At 46.2% G+C, this 23926-nt stretch overlaps 1 protein-coding gene across 2 annotated transcripts in view; it reads right to left on the minus strand.

The window, feature by feature from the left end:
• The window catches only part of Tnn (tenascin N), a 73392-nt gene that overhangs the window by 6391 nt on the left and 43075 nt on the right, over positions 1 to 23926 (minus strand). Inside the window, exons 12-20 of one of the 2 annotated variants that reach the window (XM_015491789.2) lie at positions 22971 to 23234; positions 20049 to 20312; positions 18482 to 18745; positions 14463 to 14726; positions 12274 to 12404; positions 11151 to 11283; positions 10576 to 10727; positions 3947 to 4043; positions 2965 to 3132 (exon numbers count right to left, since the gene is read on the minus strand). In XM_015491789.2, coding sequence (XP_015347275.1) covers positions 2965 to 3132; positions 3947 to 4043; positions 10576 to 10727; positions 11151 to 11283; positions 12274 to 12404; positions 14463 to 14726; positions 18482 to 18745; positions 20049 to 20312; positions 22971 to 23234 — 1737 coding nt within the window. The remainder of the gene's footprint in view (positions 1 to 2964; positions 3133 to 3946; positions 4044 to 10575; positions 10728 to 11150; positions 11284 to 12273; positions 12405 to 14462; positions 14727 to 18481; positions 18746 to 20048; positions 20313 to 22970; positions 23235 to 23926) is intronic. The other variant, XM_048809997.1, reaches the window with a different exon arrangement.

The raw sequence follows: 23926 nt of genomic DNA on the forward strand, positions 1-23926 counted from the left end.
CTCATCATCAATATGTGGCATCCCTGGCCCCAACCTACTAAGCGGGAGGCAGAGATCCCAGGTCATGGCTCCAAGTGCCCTGGGGGTGGACACATCCCCTGAGCACCTGAGCACAATGGAGCCCCATGCAGGTGGGATATGAAATCAGCTGTCAGTAATTGGGTGGCCCACAGATATCATTCGGCACCATTTTTCACATTTTTATATTTCCATTATCATCTCTAAGAGGATGAACAGCATCTTGAAGGGAGAGCTCACCTTGTAGCCTCTCCACCCCACTCCAATCCTTAGAATCAGAAACAAAATTTGCACCCTATCGCCTGGCTGGAGTTCCCTTCATGAAGGAATAATTGACTTTCCAATGGGACTTCCGTAAAGTCAAAAATTAGGACCCACCTGGGCAGTCTGAGGCGGGGAATAGCCTTAAACCACACATTTTCTCCAGGGTGGCACAGAGCTCACTTCTAATTAGAGCTTTTATGATATCCGAGCTTTTTAGAAGCTGGGAGAACAAGCAGGGCAGGGAGATCTCAAAATGTTCACCTTCCACTTGAACACCTGTCCTCAAATGGTGATCATTAGGATGTGAGTGGCCAGAAGCTTCCTAAGTTTTAATGCCCTCCTCCTGGACCAATCAGCATATGTAAGGAAAACCAGAGCCCCATCAACCCACCTGCAGCTCTGAGTTTAAGACTAGATGGCTGTCTAAGTGCCATGTGATCTGAAGTCCCCAAGGCTTCCTATTAAAAAGCACATCCTCCGCTGACTGGCACTGTGGCCTGAACAACCTGACGGCAGGAATTACCCCAGAACCCATGCAAGTAGAGGACCTGCGAGGGGAACCAGGTTAACTCCAGAATGTGGCAACTTCCTTCCACTTGCTTTCTACTCGCATCAGTTCATTTCCTGGGTTATGTTAAACAGACCCAGAAAAGGCAGATTTTAACGATGGAGCAAAGGAGAAGGGACAGCCTGGGAGGATGGGTCTGAGTGAACCAGGAAGTCAGTGACTGAGCTCCAGGGAGAGGCGCAGGGCACAGGGACTACACCCAGCTTCTACCCTGCCTGGAGGTGCCCCAGATGGAGCCTGTGGACTCTGGGACCTGTTAGCCTGAGAAGGAAAGTCTGAGGCTAGCTGGTGGCTGGGGACGAGAACAGAGGAGAGGGTAATGGAAGAAAGAGGGACGGACGGCCTGTTAGGCTCTGTGCTGGAGGAGGCCCAGGGGTGAGGGAGACGGCTCTGTGTCCCCTGTTCTACCACAAGGTTGGGAGAGGCGAGAAGAGGCATCAGGAATGCAGGCTGGCTTTACTTAGGGAGGGTGGGAGTGGAGGAACATGGGTTTAGTCCTACAAAATAGCATTTTTTAAATTATTTGACTATTAAATTATCATGACCATTTAAATCATCCTGTAAATGCCTGAAAGCCACATGCATGTCCATCTGTGTTTCCTGATTGTATCTGAACTGCCTCTTCTCCATGCCTGACTTTCATGATTGACAGTACACAGGAGTGATACAGTGCAGCCTCTCTGCAGCCCACAGAGACCAGGGACCACCAAGGAAAGAGGAGGAATCCGGAGTTGCTTTCAAGGACTGCTCCTTCCTGGAGACAGTCTGTGCTCACTCTCCCCCCACCCCTACCCTTGCTTGGACTACGCAGACAGCTCTGTCTATAGCCAAACTCCTTGCACCTTGATAGATGCCCACTCCTGCCACATCACCAAACCCGCCCTTCACTAACCCCTGTGGAACCTCCAAAGCCTCAGGAGCTACTCTGTGAGATATTAAATATCCATAAGATTATATAGAAAATTACTGCAATATTTTGTGTGTAACACTCATTTACATATGCTGAGCCAGGCTCTGTGCTAGACTCCACGAAAGGAACGCAAAATACAAATGATTGTTGGAAAAAACGAAGTTATAAATCTCAAAGAAATTCTGCATTAGCAGTTGACCACTCCTGACCATGGCCCCAGACACTCCAGAGTTCTGTTCAAAGTCATCTGCCACGGGGGGCCTCAAGTAGGCAGCTTTGAGAAGCCCTGCAAGGCTTCAAGACTGTACCAACTTCCCTTGCCCCAGTTCCATCCTTGCCCTCACTGGGTTCTGCAGGCCTGGACAGCCCCTGCCCACCTCCCACCTATGCTCAGCCCTTCCTGCAGACCTGCCTCCAGTCCCTGTCCAGCCAGAAGCTTCCTCCAGTCACTCGGGTCCTCAGCATCCCTCTCCTTAGCTCCTTACTCCCCTTGCCTCTTAGCTCACTCTGCAAATACTGCCTTTCGCTTTTCCCTCTGTGTACATGTGCACTCCATGCTCTCCTGTACAGTAGCCCACCCGTTACGCCAAAGTCGGGAACACTCCAAAGTCAAAGGACAGATTCACATTGTTTAAAACCCACAAATATAGATGTTTAAATATTAGTATTGAAACAATAACCACACCTCCCCCTCTTAAATAAAACATTTACTGGTGTAATCCAGCATTTCAGTCGCATTGCTTAGTTGAATCCTTGGCCTTCACAACTGAACACATGCCCGCTGTCAGCAGCTCTGCTCACCCTGCCTGTCACAGCAACTCCAAGTTAATGAGACCTGTGCTTCTTATTGGTTGAGTCAATTTTTTGCTGTGATAAAATACACACACACACACACACACACACACACACCCTGCTGTGAAGAGAGGACCCCCAAAATACTGCTGAGGCTAATGAAAGACTGAGAGCACCATGAAATCACTCAGAGGCTAACTTCATCCACTGAGTTACCGCAGCCTGAATTCGGGCAGTCTAAGAGGAGGGAGAGGCACAAGCGTGCCCCCCGCCCCCTCCAGGGAGCGGGCCTCAGCTGTCAACAAGGTCAATTCAGCTCCACACAGTACTCCACTCTGCAGACCCACCACAGGGCACACCACCCTTGAACAACCCAGAGCGAGGGCCGCAGTCAGAAAACCCCCTTTCTTACCTGCTGTGCCTCTGTATTTCCCAACTGTCAGCTTGTAGCGCTCCTTGCTGGAGGCCACTTGAAAGAAATCATACACGGCATAAGCGGATTCGTTGACGGTCTGCAAGTCCACTCGCACCTCATACCGGGTGGGGGTGCCCGTGGTGAGATTGTGCAGTTTTTCAAGTCCTAGAGACATGGGATGGAATTCTAGTAACCAGCCTACCCTATGCGTGAGACCTCGTCATTTGCATCTGAGACTTTCAGAGCCAAAATTCACTTTAGCCTTTACCTTCTCTGCTAACAAGAAGCCTTCCCAACACTTTCTCTTTAATTTTCTGACTCTACTATTTCTTTGGCACAGGCATGCCAATGACTTCTATGGAAGGCACCATGAGGGGAGCAGAGTGATCATGGAATTAATCCACAATAGGCTCCATCTCTCTAAAGGAGAAGCAGCTCTATTTATCAATCGTTAACCTCACCAAGTGGAAAAACAGAGCAACACATTCCGATCCCTGAAGAAATCTGCCCCAATCCAACCACAAATACCACCTACTCTACCAGATGCTCAATGTCCGGCTCTGACTTCTAAATTTCACATTTCCCGCTGCATGTTTGGCTATTTCACTCTCTTTGAACATTGCTCCAGAAGACAGCAGAAGAGGGGAAACAACATCCACCACCCTCGGCATCCCTAGCAGAATTTCAGGGACAACAGAATGTCTCCCCAGTCAAAGCCCAGGACCCCAGTTCATTGACCCCTTCTCCACTATGGGGTCTGTAAGAAGTCCAGGCTCGGCTGACCCTGCAGAGCTCAGACACAGCACAAACCCCCGGGGCATTCCTCCCTCTCTCCACTGCCATGGCACAGGGGCACAATGTCCCTGTCACTTGGACCTCTCCCTGAGTGTAGTGGGCATCCTTGAGCTGCCTGACCTGCTTGTCAAAGGGGAAGTGACCCCTCTGCCACCACCACCCTCCCAATGCTCAGAGAACCGACCAAGCCAGAACTCCTTCATGGGGTCCCCAAAGCCTTCCACGTAGCTCCGCCAACGCTTGAAGAAATCCAGTTGCCCAGTGTTCCGTCTCTGGAAAACCTGAGAAGGGAAACAGGAAATAGGTGCTCCACCTGGACATGCTAACAGACAACTGAGTAGAAGGGAAATAATGTTTATATTTCCAAGGTGGTGCAGGCAGACAAGAAGGGACTGTGAACCCGAACATACACGGACTCCCCCCAGGAGCTCCTCTTTGTGTATATTTTAGAAAGAATTTTCATCTATGTATCAGTTGATTCATGGTATTTATCCACCATATTAACAAGTGTTATTTAGATACAAGAAGTATGCTGGGTGCTCAAATGTGGAGCACCTACTACAGAAGGTTTCTGCCCTCAATTATAGAGCACAGAAGAACTGGGGACTGTGATATAGTTACTAGAGGTAGGCTCTGTAGGGCAGAACATTCCAGACCTTTGCTGGCTCTGATCTGTAACCTTCAACATCTGTTCAACTCAATTGGGGCCCATCATGTTGTCTGCCCTCCCTCCTTTAAATAGTTGGAAAAATTATTTTAGTTCACTTGATTCCTAACATAGCAAGTATTTAGTATTTTGGGGGGGAGACGTTCACTCAAATATTTATTAAGCATGTAGTTGGCACCATGCAAGGTGATAGGTGAAACAGGTAAGCCAGAAATGCTCCCTGCCCTCATGGACCCAGGAGCCCAGTAAATGAAATAGACGTGGATTAGATAATCCAGCAAATAAACATGCAATTAAAACAATGATAAGGCTATGAAAGAAGATGCAATAGGACTGTGAGAGAGTGATCAAGAGGCCAGGAAAGCGCCCCAACAGGGAAGTGGAGAGAGCTGCAGGATGGGTAAGGGTATCGGGCAGGAGAACTGGAGGCCAGGTTGTTGGGGCTCTGGAGCTGATTAGGAAGGGTCAGGAAAGGCAGCTGGAAAGGCGGGCAAGGGTAGACACTGGTGGGGCTTCAATAAGCATGGCTGAAGACATTGGCCCAGTGGACGAGCTGTGGGTTGTTGAAGGGTCTTAAGCAGGAAGTGAACTGTTCATACATCCATCTTGCTCAGACCCGTCTGGCTGCAGCATAGAGAATGGAAAAGTGGACGAGAGAGGTCGAGTTAGGAGGCCAGTGTGGAGTACTTGACAGGAGGCTGCCCTAAGGATAGACAGAAGTGCCCAGAAGATCAAATTGGCAGATGTGGGGATTGACAGAATGTGGAACTGCAATAGGAGAGAAGCAAGAATGAGTCTTACTGAGTTTGGGTTTGCAGAGCCTGGTGACTATTCACTGAGCTGTTTTCTTGGATGCCGGATTCTGAGAGAGGCCAGGCTCTGAGAGGACATGGTATGAGTTACTTTTCAGGTTTCCTGGTGAATGAGTTCTTGCAAGGGCTGAGTTCTAAGGAGAAGCTAGGCTGGATGTCGAAGGCAGGTGTGCGTCTGGGAACACTAGGAGTTCACCAAATCCTGATTCACTTTCCTCTTACCAGGAACCCATAAAGAGCTCCTTCCCTAGCTCCCCTGGCAGTTAAGTTGGAGCCATGTGACTATTACTAGCCAAAAGGCTGTAAATGGGAGCACAGGAGAGCGGATGGGGCTCTCCGGGTTCTCTTCCATTGCCAAGTGTGGTGGCAAAGGCCACATGTTGAAACCACAGAACCACAGGATGAAAGCAGCATGAATCCTGCGTCACCACTTAGAAATGGCTTCACACCAGAGCCAAAAAGCTTACATGCCATCTGGAACCTGGGGCTGGTTTGTCTTCGCAGCATGACCCACTCCATCCTAATGAACACAGAGCCACCAGACACAGGAAGAAGAGGAAGTCATGGGAAAGGATGAGACCACTCAGGAAGGAACCAGCAATGGATTTGACAGCCCTGGGGAAGGGTGCGTTCATTAAGGAGAGGGAAATGTAGAAAGAAAATCAGAACAATGTGGAGTCACAAAAGCCACAATGAGAAACATGGTCCAGAGTGTCAAACCATGAGAGGTATAGGAAATGGAACCAAACCTGTCCCTAGAATTCAGAGACAGAAATCACCAGTGACTTTAAAGCCAAGGCTGTTGACAAGAGATGGGGGAGTGCAGGGTGCCAAACTGGAATGGGCTGAGAGTGAGTGAGGAAATGGAGATGGAGTGAGGTATTATCTCACAGGTGGGCTGCTTTCTTTACAAAACTTCCTCTATCTGGAGAAGGAAGGTAGGGTAGTTCCTGTCAGAGTAAATTGAGTTATTTTATCTGAAATAAACTAGAAGAGTACCTAAACCAAAATACATCTGTGTGCACTATTGGAATTGATAATCCATATAATTCCACCGACCTTGAGAGCCAGGGGCTTGAATTGCATCTTCCTCTCCACCTACTTTCCTTTGTGTCCATTCAAAAGAAATCCCAACCCAGGCTTCACAGCTCATATTTCCAAAGAAAACACATTATCCTGAATTTGGTTAGGCAAACCTTCCAATAGATGTGTGGCCTTTACATTTTTCTCTGGGAAGAATCGGGGTGGGGGTAGTGATGCTCCAGTCATGCTGAAGCTCCCATCCTGGTAGCTGGCCCAGGAGGTGCTGAATGAAGCACCCACAGTGAAGGGGAGTCCCAGCTCTGAGGCAGCCACAGCCACATCCTGGCAGGGTGTGGGGAGTCAGCCTTTCTGTTCCTGACCCTGGGCAGCCCGTTGAAAAACAGGGACAGAAGTGGGAAAGAAGAGTCCACCATGCAGAGTTGCTGGGAAGATTTCTAGATGCCCTACAAACATGTCCTATAAATGAGAAAGAGCTGAACAGAATTTAGGAATGGTCACAGCCAACAATCACAGGCGGCATTGGCCTGTTGGTGTTGTTCCCCTTTTCTCAAGTGTCCCTTTGTTAGAATTGTCCTGCTCCTTCCTTAGCTTCCTTCATTCTTTGCTCATTCGCTGGCTCACATAATAAAACTCATCGAGCATCTGCTGAGTGTTAGACCTGGAGCAAGAATTTATGATGCCATTTTACAGCTGTGAAAGTCCAGAGAAGCAAGTAGCCAGTATCACACAGCTAGTAATTTAGTGGCTGAAGGAAGGGTAACACACACACTCACACAAAACCTCATCTTTAATCAAAAAGGTTGGAAACACCCACTTTGTTTCCTGGCAAGGTACCAGTGCCAACCCCTCCCCCGGGCTCTTCCTGTATCACAGTCAGGGGAGGCCTAGGGCGGAAGTGAGACTGATGTTTGCTTCCCCGTGCATCATGTTATTAGGGGACAGACAGATGAGGATGGTGGGAACACAAGGTTCAGAGAATAATCCTATAAGATAGGCCCACTGTGCTGACCCCCACCTGCTTTCTTTGCCAAAAAGCAATTTGCCTGCAGCCTTGCCTAGCCTAAGTGGACCAGATATGTCACATTCCTCAGCAAACTACCTGATATCTGCAAGGAAATGCAGGCAGGAAATAATGTTGATAAGAGAAACCCATACTTTGAAGGAAGAGACTTTTGTGACTCGTTCATAGAAGGGTAGTTCCTCCTAACCCTAAATCTGTAAGAATGTTTGGTTAAGAAGTCATTTAGAACCAGACAGCATGGGCCAAAGTGACCTAGATGCCAAGGCAGTAGAGACTTGAAAGTTCAATGTCACCCTGCTGTCAGTCAGACAGGTAACCTGGGTGGGACTCTCTGGAAACTTCTCTGAGATCCCCAATAAAACTGGAGTGCAGGAGAGGCACATTGTCCTTCTCCTCTCTGAGAGACCCATTCTCTCCCTTGAGAGTGTCCCCTTTCCCTATCCCTTCCATAAACTCATGCTTATTATTCTGAAAGGCACGTCTGAAATCCTTCTGACTTGGTCACAGGAATTGGGTTTAAAGAATGGGTCTTTATGCTGCCTCAGCTTCTCAGAAGATTCTAGCTCTGTACCAGTGTCACCTTGCACAAGGTCAGGCTCAGAGCCAAGCCTGCCCTCTGAGGACAGGTGCCTCACAGAGGCCTCTGGTCTCCACCTCTCATTCATGAGCCTGGTTCCCACACTCACCCTGATTTTTTTTTTTAATAATTCTCCAGCATGGCCAGGGAATCTGATTCTGGTGTTCCTGACTCATTGTTTAGACTAAACCACATCCTCAGGCAAGTTGATTAATATTTTCCTAAATTGTCAGATCAAGACACCAATAGCCCCATCTGTCATGGGTTAAAATCAGGGCTTTAAGCAAGGTCATTAATCACAGTAAATCATAACACATTGAACTCAGAGTCTGGCACATATACATAATAATATTATTATATCTCAATAAATGCTTGTTCGCATTGTATTAAATCAGCTTTGAGTGAATTGACTCCCAGGGATCATTTATACACCTTGATCAGGCAGCATTAATTGAGCCACTCAGAATCTAGTCCATTCCCTTTCTGACACCAACACACTCCATAATGAACTATTTGGGAATAACAAGAGCCCCTTAGTGAACCAGTCTCATGGGAGAAGAATCTCTTTGTGTCTGGCTCTATGTGCCAAAACAGGCCTTACACTCAAGAACTTAATATCCTAAATGACTAAAACAGGAAGAAAAAAATCAAAATTGCCTTTAAATGCCTTGGAAAGAGCCTCTGATTCAGTCCCTGAGACTTACAAGATGGAAACATTTCAGCAGTCCCGGGGTTCCCCAGTTGCCCCAGGGCAGTGTTCTTCCAGCCTGTTCATCAAAGTGGGGTCCCACCACCCAGGATGGAGAATTTTCTTAAAAACCTTCTAAAGGCTCAAAAGAAGCAATGTTCTCTAGGTCAGCCTTCAGTGACAGAAGACTCCAGAACCCCCAAAGTGAAAATTGTCAGTAAACTATGTGGAGAACTTTTCGGGATTCCACATGTTTTCTGGAGCATGTGGCTTTGCAGTGAACCCTGCAGGGTCCTGGCTCATGTGGTTCACCTCCAGGGGACAGAGAACTTGACTTGAGAGGGACTGGGGGACGGGTGTTGGTGAGGATGAAGGGTGGTCTCAGGATGTCTTTTGCACAGAAGGTAGAAAACAGGCTTCTCGACGGGGGGGGNGGGGGGGGGGGGGGGGGGGGGGGGGGGGGGCTTTCAGTCTGATTTGTTCACTACTAGATCTTGAGTGCACAAAATAGTGCCTAACACACAGTAGGTCCTCAATAAACACTGTGCAATAGTTTGCAAGTTTTCCAGGCAGCCAGACTGACAGAGCTCATTCTAAAGTTATCCTAGACAGATGTCTTCTTTCCTATGTGGGTTTGGCTTTCGAAAGCCACACTAGGCAGCACAACGGGCCAATGGTCAATTACAAGCACAGTGGCAGCAAATTGGGCTTCAGGCTGGAAGGGTTTGAATGCCCAGAGTCACACCAGTGCCGATGAACAGCAGCAGGTGCAGGGGGCGCTGGTCAGGTGGAAGACTTCCCTCGTTGCATTCTGCTCTGATATTCTACGGATCAATCGGGAATTCTCCCCATCCAAAATTCCCATCCTATCCAATGACGGCTTTTCAGCTGTTAAATGCCCCTGTGCAGACAGTGAGTTTTCTTGATGCTGCCCCTCGGATGGTCTCATTTCAGCCATGGATGCTCAAGTGTCTTTGGTTTCCCAGGCCCCTGAGCAAATGTGTAAATGAATATAGCTTGGGCACTAAGAGATGGCACTTTCCATTTCCACAGTGGGTTGACAGTGCACAGCAGGCAAAGGTCGCGTGCTGGGTGAGGCAGTGAGAGCTTCTATCGGTTCAGACACGGGGAGGAGAGGGGAGGGAGATAGAAGGATCAGATCACCACCTTCATATGACTGGATCAGGCATGGAATCAAAGGAGAGGCTGTGCAGTTTAAGGGACAATGGCTCAAGAAAAGAAAACCTCCTCAGAGAAGAGAAACTACTAGAACTCTGTCCAAGCTTCCCCCTTTCAGGTCTTAGTCTTTCAAATCAAATCCCCAAAGGCCTTGTTTCTGTCCTGTGGAGCCAGGGTGGCAGAACCTAGACAATAGGCTCTGTCATCCTGAGGACTGAGTCCCCAGAGAGGCCACGTGTTTCCATCTTGAATGGCCTGAGGTGACCCATTGGGAAAAACTAATGAGTAAGGAGGCTGGAGTTATATATATAATATAACTAATATAATATAATATATAATATATACAATATAATATATATAATATAATACATATAATATATTATATAATATAAACTAATGAGTAAGGAGGCTGGAGTTATATATATAATAATGACTTTGTCATTAACTTGTGTGACTCAGTCAAGGTGTTTTTCTCTGTGGACTTCACTTTCCCTGTCTGTAAAACAGGTATAATAATCCTCCCACTTACTCTAAAGCTGTTGGGACAGGGTCATGTTTACAAATGTTTAGGAACATAAGTAACGCACACAAGCCACGTGGTCACCAGCCTTATTTAACCAAGCCTGATCTATGACCAGTAGTCAGTACGAAGCTCTGTCCTTACAGTAGGTTGGGATCACTCTCAAAGCAGCTGCAAGTCCCCAAAGCTCCTCTGTCCCCTGGATAAAAATGAACTAGAGCCCCAACACCCCGTGAGCAGCTGTGACCAGCTCCCTAGGAAGGCAGTCGGTGTTCCACAGAGTTCCCAGGCTCTGCAGGACTCACAATCCAGCCGCCTCCGTCCGTGTCCATGTCACAGTACACCTCCAAGGGCCTGCTGGCGTCGCCATTTATGTAGATGGTGTAGAGACCACTGGCAGCGTTGCTGTTCTGCTGCACCTGGCTGCAGTCCGAGGGGTGTGGGAAACGGGCATCAACTGGAAGGCGAGCAGAGGGACAGTGTGGTGAGAAGGGCAAGGGGGGGGGCTTTTCCCTGTCCGTAAGGCAAGCTATTTTGTTAGGAAATCAGTTCATAACCTTCTGCTATTTTGCTCCTTCAAACTCTTCATACACATTTTATTTTCCTCACTTAACTCTGCTCTCATCAAACTCTGCAAAGGCATTTTAAGGCTAAGTTCACATCACTTTCTCCCCCAATCCAATTCTCCCACAAAATAACTCTCCCTTTCACTCTGACTTTACTGTCTCCACTGTGGGATGGATTTCTTTGAAATCCTTAACTCCGTTTGCATTGCCCCATGCCCCAAGAAATCCGGAACTCTGCAAGCACTCGCTCACTCCAGCCTTGCCACTGCCTGTCCTCTATGGCACTGCCATTCAGAGGCCAGGATTCTCGTCACCTGTGGAGAGGGGGGTGGAGACGCTCCTGCTCCGGCGATCACCCTTAAAGGCAACCAAGGACACAGGGTAGGTGGTGCCCTGCTCCAGGTCTTGCAACTCCAACCTCTGGTCGCCCCTTCGGAGCTGCACCTCCTACCAAGCAAAGAAGAAGTGGGTGGTCAGTGATGCGGTTTATGGCCCCAGCATGCTGGATGTTGAAGCTTTCCTTGGTGCTACTGACAGAAGCTCTCCGAGGGCTCAGTGGCAGCCCAGAAGCCCAGTGGGTCCTAGCCACCTCTCTGAGGGCCCTGCCACGGAGATTCAGCACTACTGGGAATACAAGCTGAGAGCCAGGCACCGCCACTCCTCCAGCACTGCCAGACCCTAAGGACTTCTTCTTCAGACACCCACCAGAGCACTGACCACAGCCACCACTAGCAGCAATTTGCTGACAATGATGGGCCGAGGAGGTATTTAAAAGGGAGTGAAACTGGCCATTGTATCTGTGGACACAGAAGTAGCTGGTATTTCCCATCTTATTCCCTCTACAAGCACAGGGCTACCTCTCCTAGCAGGACTGTCAGAAGCATTCATTGTAATAACGAATAAGTCAAAATGCCTTCCTTTTTTTCTGCCTTTCTTTCTACCTTACCAAGGAGAGAGAAGGACAAGTTTTGAAAATTTGCTGGCCTTCAGATTCAAGGGTAGATACAACCCTTAAATAAGGATTTGTCAATTCATTCAATATATTTTTATTGAGCACCTACCATGTGCTAAGCATTATCCTAAGCACTTTAGATATAGCTATAAAGAAAATGGACAATGATTCCCCGCCCTCGCAGACCTCACATTTTATAACCTCACTGGTTATAAAAATAAATAACACAGGGAAGATGTGCCGCCAGCAAATGCACAGTGGTCAGCTAGGAGCAGGCACAAAGCTTAGACCTAACACTGAGACCAGTGTTCACAAATGACTGTGCTTAGCTGTTTGGTATACACAGCCTGTGATCGATGAGGACCCACGGCATGATTAGCATGTTGCCAGCCAGACAGCAACTGAGGTGATCTGCCCAGTCAGTACCTCCACACAGAGGCTGTGGAGACAGGACACTAAGGGAAAAGACAGAGAATATCCAGTACCTTCACTGAGCCATTTGGGAACTGGTAGGTCAGGATGTAGCCATCGATCTGAGCAGAGGGAGGCATCCAGGTTAACACCCCACCAGAATGTGTTACCCCAAATGGACGGAGGTTTTTGGGAGGGTCAATTTCTGTAAATAAAAAGGCAGGTAATTATCATTACTAAGGTACAGCTGAGGCAAGGCCATTTCTGAACTATTGGTATATATTTTCTCCCTACATATCCTCCCATTTCTCTTCCTTCCAGTGTAAGTTTTTCCTTACCAAAGGGACTTCCTGTCCTCTGTTTCCAAAAGTACAGACCCACTGAGAACAAGAAGATTAAGAAATAGGGTGCTGGATGGGTCCCAAAGGCCCAAATCTGGGCCCCCGCCTCCCCTAGCAGATTCCCATAAAGCAGTGGAGATGAGCAGCGCAGGGGAGCAATGAGTTCTTGGAGACAGCAGGGCTCCCAGGGTGATGTGGAGCCAGGAGACAGCCACAGACCTAGAAGGGCCCCCACACAGGAACCAGGGATGCCTCAGCAAGCACAACTCTGGTGTGCTCACTGTGAAGCACAACCGGGATTATGATAAAAATTAAGTTCCATGGAAAGATAATTTCCACGATGGAAATACAAAGAAATTACATTTCTTAAATACCCACGGGTGTGGCATACATTGGTGTCTGCTGGTAATGCATACCCAGCACAGAAAGAAGTGGGACAAGACAGTACTTACACAGAGAAAAATGAAGGGAGCGATGGAGGCATGGGGAGGGGGTAGAATAAGCAGATTTTCTCACGTGTACTTCCCTACCAAACACCAGGGGGAGTGCGCGGGCATGGGCATGTGCAAAAGTACTAGTCACCACCATAATAACTGGTCAGACAGTTCTTCAAAAAAAATTTTTTTTTAAACTAAATAAGACATGAATGGAAATTTCCATTTTGAAGAAACTTCATCATTGAAGGCGATTTTAATTTAGAAGTTCCCAAAAAAACGTCTCTGGGCTATTTTCTACCCAGTAGCATTTCAGCAGAGAACAGAACTGCAGTATTTTAATAGAAATCAGACAAACAGCTGTTGTTTTGAATTAGGTTGTTTTGACAAATTTCGAGTTTCTGTAATATCAGCTTTGTTTGATTTTCTAAAACATCTGGCATGGATCTTATTCTACCCATCACACGGAAAAAATTGAATTTGCTTGCAAAATTGTAACTATTTAAACATTTTAACCTAGTTCCTGCCACCTCTTTGACAGCCACTAGTCCCCTGGTCATGGACTTGAGATGTCTTTCTTGGTTACTTTCACATTTCTATGAAGTAGAAAGATGAAAATTTCATTCCTGTCTTTACAAATGGGAAAAGTGAGGTAAAGAGAAGATGAAGAAGGAAGAGACCATGAAAGGAATGGGGGAGACAAGAGAGAAATGGAGGGAAAGAAGGAGAAGGCAGGGACAGAGACCCTGTTTGCTGCTCACTGGGAGAGCACACAGGTGTGGGGAGTCTGGGGTGGAAAGAAGAGGTGGTTTTGTTTTGTTTTTACATAGATTTCTTTAGTTTGAAAACTTTTGCTAAAAGCACATATTCACTCGAGGGTTAAAAATACTGGCTAATTTTCAATAAAATTAAAATCATGAAGAAACTTAGGGCACCTCTAATTCCAGAGGCCCCAGTTGGTGCACTTGACCATAAAGGGTATGAACAGAACTTGCCCAAACTGCCTGAATGACCACAGACCTCCAGCTCCTACTGCAGCCTGATTCCATGATGCTCAGCCAAGCCTAGAGACCCTCACCCACACAAACACACACAGCCCAGCACCCTGGGTGAGCAACTGGATATGGCATGCCGGCCTCACCCCATGGCGACGCCTCACCCCCACCCTGGAAGAGACAGACTGAGGTCCCTGCCTCTCCTCTTCCACCTGGAGTTGAGGCCCAACCAGTTCTGATACCAAGGGCCAGAGAGTCCAACGGCTGGGCTGAGAGTATGTGGCTAGGGGCAGCCATGTTTTGGACAACCATCCCACCACGGGCTCTACACGCAATCTTCTCTGGATGGTCATACGTCAGAGTATCATTTCAAAAATGTAAATAGGAAACAGCCTTGAAGAATGTCCTCGGGTAAATCAAGCTCACTTCCTGAACCCCTCCCCACCCAGTCATGATAAGTGTGAAGGGTTCCCTTGGCTGGTCCCTCGAATACCTGTCAGGGCCTTGGTGTTGGCCTTCTTGCTCTCCCGGGCCCCCTTCTGGGCCCACACCTGGATGGTGTACTCCACACCTGGCTTCAGGCCCGTCAGGACGGTGCTGCTCTTCTCCTTCCCCACTGGAACCTCCCTGGTCTCTCCATCAGCTGAGGTGTAGCGCACCATGTACCTGTCAATGGTGGCTCGCACGGGGTCCCAGGAGATGGTAATGGTGTTCTCTGTCACTCGATTGGTCACCAGGTTTTTGGGGCTGTCGATTTCTTTTTTGAAAGATTTAGAAAAGATTTAGAACCAAAAAAGGACATCTCACCACTCTCCCCATTCCAGCCACTCTCCATTGTCATTAATAATGGTAGGACCTCATTTAAAAACAGGGGTAAGAGGCTTCCATTTTCTAGGGAAACAAGCCACTGAATATTAAAACTGGAAGGAATCAGATATTCTCTACATTTATAAATACAGAAATTTTCTGACCTTGTAGTTCTTACCAAAATTGACAGTAAAAATCTGATCATCAAAATGAGTCAGCATAGCTGAAACACTCTTATGATCACCATGGTTTCTATTTACTGTGTTTCACCAAATTTGAGAGCTGAGAAATCAACCCTCCCAAACTTCTCGACTTATAAAAAGGGAAAGAGAATGGAAGACCAGAGAAACGAAGACTTTTATCCAAGTTCCTGTTATTTTCTTGTGCTCAAACCAAGACTGGACCCTCTTTGCTCTGAGTTTTGAAGCCCCTCTCCTGCCCACGTATTCGTCCTTCTCCTCTGCCCTCTCTCCTGCACCACCAGCCTCCCCTTCTCTGCCATCAGTCCAGACACACCAGCCTTAGGGTCCCCATCTCTCCCAGCATCACTTATCCCCTGCACCTCTGAGCTGACAGACTCAAGGGAGGCACCTGCATGTTCAACCCCACCCGTCTCCGGCTCACTCCTCAACTTCATGTTTGGCACCTGCCTACAACACACCACTAATCTGCTAGTCAGGGTCACCAAGGACAACTTTCTAGTGGACACTTGAAATCCTCACTTTACTTGACATTTGAGAGCATTTGGCAGAGCTGATCCCTGCCCTCCTTCTTGGAACTCTCAGCTCTGCCAAGAGCTACACACTCCCCAGATTTTCCTCCTAACTGACTGGCTCCTCCACTTCATCCTCAGTCCTCTGTTGGAAACCTTCAAGAACCAGCCAAAGCTCCCTCTTTTCCTCTCTCTCTGCGTTTCTCCCTGGGAGAGTCACACACATCCACAGCTTAAAGTGTCAACTGGATGCTCATGGCTTCACAAAATTCTGAGCCCCTGGCTTGAGTCAACTGCTGCTCATCTACCACAGTGCCCCGCCTGTATTAGACACCCCCTAAACATGTGTTGGAATTAATGAATAAATCACTCAATTTACCAAAAAACCTCACAGATATTCCAAGCTTAAATATTTAAAAGTCTCACATTCCTTCCCAAACATTTATCTCTCAGCCTTGCTTGTCAAAACAATGGTACCACAATCTTCTGTGTTGCTCAAATCAGAAACAAAGGTCATATTTGATTCCTTATTTTCTTCTTACCCCACATCTCATTGATCAACAAGCACTGTCACTTATACAATATACTCCCAGCAACCCCTTTTCTCTCTTCCTACTGCCACCACACTTATCCAAATCATCACCATCTCTCACCCAGATTTTTATAATAATTTCTTTACTAATCTTCCTGCTTCTACCCTTGCCTTCTCTCTGCCATTTATTCTCCTCACTATGGTGTGCAAAATGTTTTTGAATACTGCATTATGTCACTCTTGACTAGTAAATATAACATACTTCCTCTTTCAGGTGCCATGTGGTCCTGGATGACCTAACCCTGCTCCTTCCCACCTCATCTCAAGACACTTGCCAGCTCACCTTCTGTGTTCAAAGATATCATCCTCTTTCAGCTCTGCAACCATCTCCTGGGCTGTTCCTGCTCAGGGCCATCACACATGCTCTTGCCTATGCCAGAAATAGCTTTTTCCCCAGTATCTACCCTCTCCTTCTTCTGTAAGCACACTGTCCAACAGATCTCTGCAATGATGCAACCAATATTTCTGGAATTTGCACTGTCTGATACAGTAGCCTTAGCCACACATGCTATTGACTATCTGAATGTGATTGGTTCGACTGAGGAAATAATTTTTATTTTAGTTATTCTTAATTAATTAAAAACTAAATAGTCACACTAGCTAGATGCAACTTAAATAGTTTCCAGGAAAATTTTAAGGAAGTTAAAACTAAGGGCTGGGGATGTAGCTCAGAGCTATAGAGCTACAGTGTTTGCCTAGCATGCATGAGGATTTAATCCCCAACACTGGAAAGAAAAAGAGAAGTAAAACTGGGCATATGGCCATTCAGATGAAGACCTCATTACCAGCCTCTCTGTAGTGCGGTCTGGCACTGTGTCTTGGATCTGACAGTGAATAGGAAGAATCTATGTGTGCAATATGCCAGTCATGCCTGCCCTTTCCCAGGCCCCTCCCACTGGCTGGAATGCAGATGCAGCTGTTGCCAAGTAAATGAGGCCAACTCCCTGGAGTCCACTGAACAACCACAGACAAGGAGCCTGGGTGTCCTGCACCAGGGAGCTACCACACAGCCCTGGCCCCCTTACACGCTGCCATTTTAAACACAGGAACAGATTCCCCTCCTGTAACAACTGCTATTTGGGTGTCTCCATCAAGGTGTCTGTTATCAGTACTCCCTCACCCCGCTAAGGACCACCCCTCCCTGTTGTTCTCTACACCTGCATCATGTTCATCTCCTTCCCAGAACTCATCATAATTCATAATCATAGATTTGACTTTTTGTTTACTGTCCCTCTCCCAGTGGACTTTCAGAGTGCTGCCATATTTATTTTGTTCACGGCTCTATCTCCACGACTGCCAACTGAGAAGATGTTCGTTAAGTTAGCTGCATGTTGGAACAGAGCTCTAGCTGCCCAATTAATGTTTATAACTTAACTATAAGGTATGCATTAAGTCAAACCTACATAAAATAGCCTGCCACAAAACAATTCCTAATCCACTGGTTTTAGGAATTTTGAATTGTTTTACATTATTTACATTATTTCTATAGTTTCTTTCTTTCTATGGGGAGTTGAACTCAAGGATGCTCTACCACTGAGCTATGCACCCCCCCAATGCTTTTTATTTTTTTACTTTTGAGACAGGGTCTCATTAGGACTGCCCAGGCTGGCCTTGAACTTGTAATCCTCTTGCCTCAGCCTCCCAAATAGTTGGATTACAGGAGTATACCATACTCAGCTTATTCCTAAAATGTTCTATAGCTGAGAAGCACAATGGTGAGAAACATAGACTTTAGAAAGATTTTTAAGCCATTGGAGGGACTACTCAGTGGAGTCTATTGCTATGCTTCCTTCCCTCGTTAGGTGAATGGCTCTGGTTTGAATGCCTGACTCCTCTAAAGCTCATCATGAAATTGAACCGTTACTGTATCAGCATTAAGCAGTGGAAACTCTGAGAGATGACTGGGTCACAAGGGTTCTGCCCTCACTCATGGATTAGTGTCATTATCACAGGAGTAGGTGAGAGATCACAAGGTAGGATAAGGTCAGAGCCCTCTTGCTGTCTCTCTTGCCCTCCTGCCAAGTTATGACACAGCACAAAGGTCATCAGCAGATGACAGCACCAAGTTCTGGGACTTCAGACTCCAGAACCACAAACCAAATAAACTTGTTTTGTTTACAATTCACACGATCTGTGGAATGCTATTATAGCATCAGAAAATGTACTAAAGCACCCTGCAAAAACAGCCCACAGTCCCTTAAGTGACAGACCCCCAAATCAACTGTGTCATCATGAAGAAACAATAGCTCATTAATGCAATAAGCTGTGTTAATTATCCTATTTGCTCTACTTGCCCCCCTACCCCCGCCCCGTTACCTACCAATAGAAAAAAGGGAAACAAACTTGACTCCATGGATTTAGCACAGCAGCTCTGACATTCCCAAAGAGTGGAGCCTATTACCTGTCGGGGCCTTGGTGTAAGCCTTCTTGCTCTCCCGGGCCCCCCTCTGGGCCCACACGTGGACTGTGTACTCCACACCTGGCCTCAGGCCCGTCAGGACGGTGCTGCTCTTCTCCTTCCTCACTGGGACCTCCCTGGTCTCTCCATCAGCTGAGGTGTAGCGCACCATGTACCTGTCTATGTCAGCCTGCACTGGATCCCAGGAGATAGTGGCGGTATTCTCTGTCACCTGGTTGGTCACCAAGTTTTTGGGGCTGTCAATGTCTAAAAGGAAAAGTGCTGATCAGTACACGCTATGAACAGGTTCCATGGTGCAGAAACTGGTGGCCATTTTGCCTGTGATGAGACTCTTTCAAGTTTTGTGGGTTTTCATCTCATTTGTTTTCTAACTAGTTCATGAACATACATCTCTCTCCCTGGATACACTTGTCTTCTCAACTACAAAGCACTGTCAACAAGAATCTGAAAATCTGGTCTATCACCTCTACCGAAAGCTTCACAGATCTTCTTGTTCATTTAGTAAGGCACAGGGAGCCTTTCCTCATCACAAGGCACGTTGTAGGCAGTGTGCAAGGTTCTGAGTGGAGGAGGATCTGGGAGCTAACACCCTTATGTCTGCCCTCATGTCAGTGAAGACCTCTCTTTTCATAGAAGGAGATTCTAACAGTCACAACCAAATGCTGCAGGAGAAGGCTGCATCTATTCCCCTTCATGTCCCCAGTGCTAACAGAGGACAGGACACATGGAAAATGCTTGGCACATGTTGCAAAATAAGTCGGCAAAAATTCAAACCCTAATTTAATATTCTTCCGTATATATGGATCCACTTGTCATATTGATTTGATAGTTAAATCACTGTCCACAATATGGTCACATATCTCTTCTACAATGGTAAGAATATAACGCAAAAATTATGCTTATCCTCAAAACCCTGGCCCACTACACTCTGGTATTCTACACACGGAAATAAACTTTTCTCTTGCTTAAGTCATTGTTATTTGGGCGTTTCAATGTGCTTACTGTGACACCCCAACTCACCCAAGAACACTCTGACCTCATCAGTGTCACTTAGGTCACAGACCCCCAAATCAACTGTGTCATCACGTTCTCTATACCTACACCATATCCATCTCATTCAGAGAAGTAATCATCGTTTATAGTCACAAACTCATTTTAAAGGTATGATTCATTTGTAGTAAAGCAAACCCCATACATCTATCTGCTCTATTAGAAGTCACACTTATAAAGTTGAACTTTTACTGCACTCTAAATAGTATTTATTTTTATTTACTATTCCTATTCAAACTAACTGAGAACATCAATAATATCTCCAGCACCAGCACACAGAAGAGAATTTGTTAGATACACTATCCAAAAATAGCTTAGAGAATGACATGAGGAACTGACCTCTAAGGAAACCAGTTAAGGAAGTGAGGAATGGCATGGAATGTGTCCAGTACCCAGGGAGACTGTCCTGCCCCTGCATAGATTATCCTCTTCTTCCCACGTCACAGGAGGAAATAAACTCTGACCTCCCATAGGTGCCGTATGATAGGTGTCACCTTACCTGTGGGGGCCTTGGTGGTGGCCTTCCTGCTCTCCCGGGCCCCCTTCTGGGCCCACACATCAACTGTGTACTCCACACCTGGCCTCAGGCCCGTCAGGACAGTGCTGCTCTGATCCTTCCCAACCAGAAATTCCTTGGTCTCTCCGTCAGCAGAGGTGTAGCGCACCATGTACCTGTCAATGTCAGCCTCCACAGGGTCCCAGGAGACAGTGGCAGTGTTCTCTGTCACCTGTTTAGTCACCAGGTTTTTGGGACTGTCAATGTCTAAGAGGAAAAGGGCTGATCAATAAACACTACTAACAGGCACCAGAGAGTGTGCCCGTTTTGCTGGGCCGGGGCAGTTTCTTGTCCTCATGATTTCCCTTCTTCTATGTTCTTCCCTTCTCCTGTGTCATGGACTCAGAGCTTGTCTGCACAGCTGAATTCTTGGGTCCTCAAGGAGGCAGCCCAGGACAATGAAATGAGTGGCACCCCAGAGTGAAAGGGGCTGGGTTCTGGACTCAGCCTGAGGCACAGCTGAGGGGCAGCAAGCACCCTGGCTGCAGCCCCCAGACCATTGGTCTTCTCCAGCTCTGCCCCCAGCTGCCCATGGCCTTGGACCCCTCACTGCCTCCGACTGTGCCTCACATTCCTCATCTGTAAATGTGGATGTTTGCTATTTGTTTGTTTATTTGGTGTGGTGTGGTGTGGTACTATGGATAGAACCCATGGCCCCACAGATGCTAGGCAAACACTCTTGTTTTTTACTTTGAGATAGAATCTTGTTAAGTTGCACAGACTGGCCTTAATCTTTTTTTTTTTTTTTTTAGTTGCAGTTGGACAATACCTTTATTTTATTTATTTATTTTATGTGGTGCTGAGGATCAAACCCAGGGCCCTGCACGTGCTAGGCGAGTGCTCTACCACTGAGCCACAGCCACAGCCCTGGCCTTGATCTTGACACCCTTCTGCCTCAGCTTTCTGAGGGGCTGGAATTTCAAGCACGCACCACCATGCCCATCTACTCTATACAGATTTTTAAGGTACCATAATATCCCATATTTAATGAATCAAACCTAATAAATGTAACTTTGTGACTTGTAGAAATCATGCACTGAATTTGAGCATTCTCAACTGCAAACGTGGATATTGATTTCTGCTCTACAACTCAAAAAAATATACCTTCTTCTGAGGCTAAAGCAAATGAAGGAAATAACCACCATTCATTGCTGCTGGACATACAATGATTTAACCTCTATGGAAACATCCTGGCAGTCCCTCAAAAATTCAGAATAGAACTACAAAGCCAGGCCTGGTGGCACGTCCAGTAAACCCAGGTACTTGTGAGGCTGAGGCAGAAAAATTACCAAATTTGAGGTCAGCCTTGGCAGCTTAGCAAGACCTGTCTCAAAATTTTAAGAAGGGACTGTGGATGTAGTTCACTGGTAGAGTATTTGCCTATCATGTCAGAGACCCTAAGTCAATTCCCAGTACAGCTAGGAAAAAAAAATGAAATACCAAGTGATATAGTAATCACACTTCTGGGCAGATGCCTAAAAGAAATATATATATATATATATATATATATATATATATATANCACACATACACACATACACATATCTTCATACAAAACATATATATATATATGTTTTGTATGAAGATATGTGTATGTGTGTATGTGTGTGTATATATATAAAATCTTTTTTATGAAGATATATGTACATATATATATAAAATGATGCTATGAGGATTTATGTATAAATTTTGTTTGAAGCTATATGTATATATACACAGAAGCTATATACATATAGCTTCATACAAAACTTATACATAAATCCTCATAGCATCATTATGCACAATTGTAAAACAAAAAAAATACAAAAGTCCAAAAACTGACGAACAAAATATGGTGTATCCATACAATGAAATATTAATTCACAACAAAATTAAGTACCTATGCAGGCTACAATATGGATGAACCTGGAAAATACCATGCTTCATGAAGGAAGCCGGGCACAAAAAGCCACGTATCATGTTAACCCTGGATGTGAAATGCTCAGGACAGGGAGAAGTGAGGTAACAGTAGCTGTTACCTACGGCTGCAAGGATTGGGAATGGAACAATCAGTAATGGATAAGAGGTTTCTCATTGGTGTTGAAAATATGCTGAAGCAGACTGTGGTGGTGTCTGCACCCCTCTGAATGCTCTAAAACTGTCAAATTATGTATTTTAAAGGAGCAAATTTTATAATATTCAAATGCATCTTAATAAGACTTCTTAAAACATGAGAAACAGAGATGGCAAAGCACTAAAATTGTGAACTGTTATTCCATGTAACTACAACGAGGAACCCAAATTAGTAAAGACTATTCAAAACAGGAGCTGGGACTGTGGCTCAGCGGTAGCGCATTTGCCTGGCATGTATGAGGCACTGGGTTCGATTCTCAGCACCACGTATAAATAAATAAAATAAAGATCTATCAACAACTAAAAAAAAAATTTAAAAAAAGACTATTCAAAACAGAATTTATCCACTAAGAAAGTGATAACCTCCCCTTGTTCCCTTGTGAGCACAGCAAAAGCCATCTCCCAAGGTACCCAGCATGCAGATCCTAGAGTATGTGTCTTCTTTATATCTCTACCCTTTCTGAAAGTGTTTTGATGACTAACCACAAAGAAAACACACAATTGGAGGTACAGTGGGTGGACATGACCAATTACCACTAATCTTTACGAAACCCAAATATGAGGCTGAATCCAAGGACCTATTATAAGATAATGTGTTCAAAGTTACTGAAGGATGGTGGGAACAGTATGACAAAGGTCTGCCATCCAGGTCTTCTACGGGTCACTGATTTCTGCCAATATCAGACAAGGAAAACTAAATATCCTCCCACAGGCCCAGCATAGTGTTAGATTGCCAAAGAACGATGCCCTTACCTGTGGGAGCCTTGGTGTTGATTTTTCTGCTCTCCTGTTTCCCCTTCTGAGCCCACACGTAGACTCTGTACTCCACACCTGGCCTCAGGCCCGTCAGGACGGTGCTGCTCTGATCCTTCCCCACTGGAACCTCCTTGGTCTCTCCGTCAGCAGAGGTGTAGCGCACCATGTACCTGTCAATGTCAGCCTCCACGGGGTCCCAGGAGACAGTGGCAGTGTTCTCTGTCACCTGTTTAGTCACCAGGTTTTGGGGGCTGTCAATGTCTAAAAGGAAAAGTGCTGATCAATAAACACTCTAACAGGCACCAGAGAGCAAGAATGTTGCTGGGCGGAAGCAGTTTCCTGTTCTCATGGTTTTCCCTTCTCCTGTGTTGTTTTTCAGGGGTATCACAGACACAGACCTTGTCTGCACAGCTGGATTCTTGGGTCCTCAAGGAGGCAGCACTGGAAAGTGAAATGAGCAACACCCCAGAGTGAGAGGGGCCGGGTTCTGGTCTCAGCCTATGGCTTAGCTGAGGGGCAGGAAGCACCCTGGCTGCAGCCCCCAGACCATGGGTCTTTCCAGCTCTGGCCTTGCACCCCTCACTGCCTCTGTACCTCACAGTCCTCATCTTAAATGTGAGCCTTTCACTAGACAGATTTTTAAGGTACCTTGATAATTTGATAATTCATGAATATTTTATGAAGCACACCATGAATTATCAGCTATGTGATTTGTAGAAATCCTGACTTTCACTTATTTGAACATTCTCAACTGCAAAATGGGCATATTGGTTTCCATTATAGTATTTTAACAAATTCCTCTGAGGACAAAAGAAATTTTAAAACTAACCCTCATTTATTGGTATTGGGCAAGCAAAACAACACAACCACTACAGAAATACCTGGGAGTTCCTTCAAAATTGAAGATAGAATTACCAAATGATTAGATTAATTCTACACTTAAGCATATATCT

Source organism: Marmota marmota, unplaced genomic scaffold, assembly GCF_001458135.2.
Source record: "Marmota marmota marmota unplaced genomic scaffold, marMar, whole genome shotgun sequence".
In the NCBI taxonomy this organism is placed as follows: domain Eukaryota; kingdom Metazoa; phylum Chordata; class Mammalia; order Rodentia; family Sciuridae; genus Marmota; species Marmota marmota.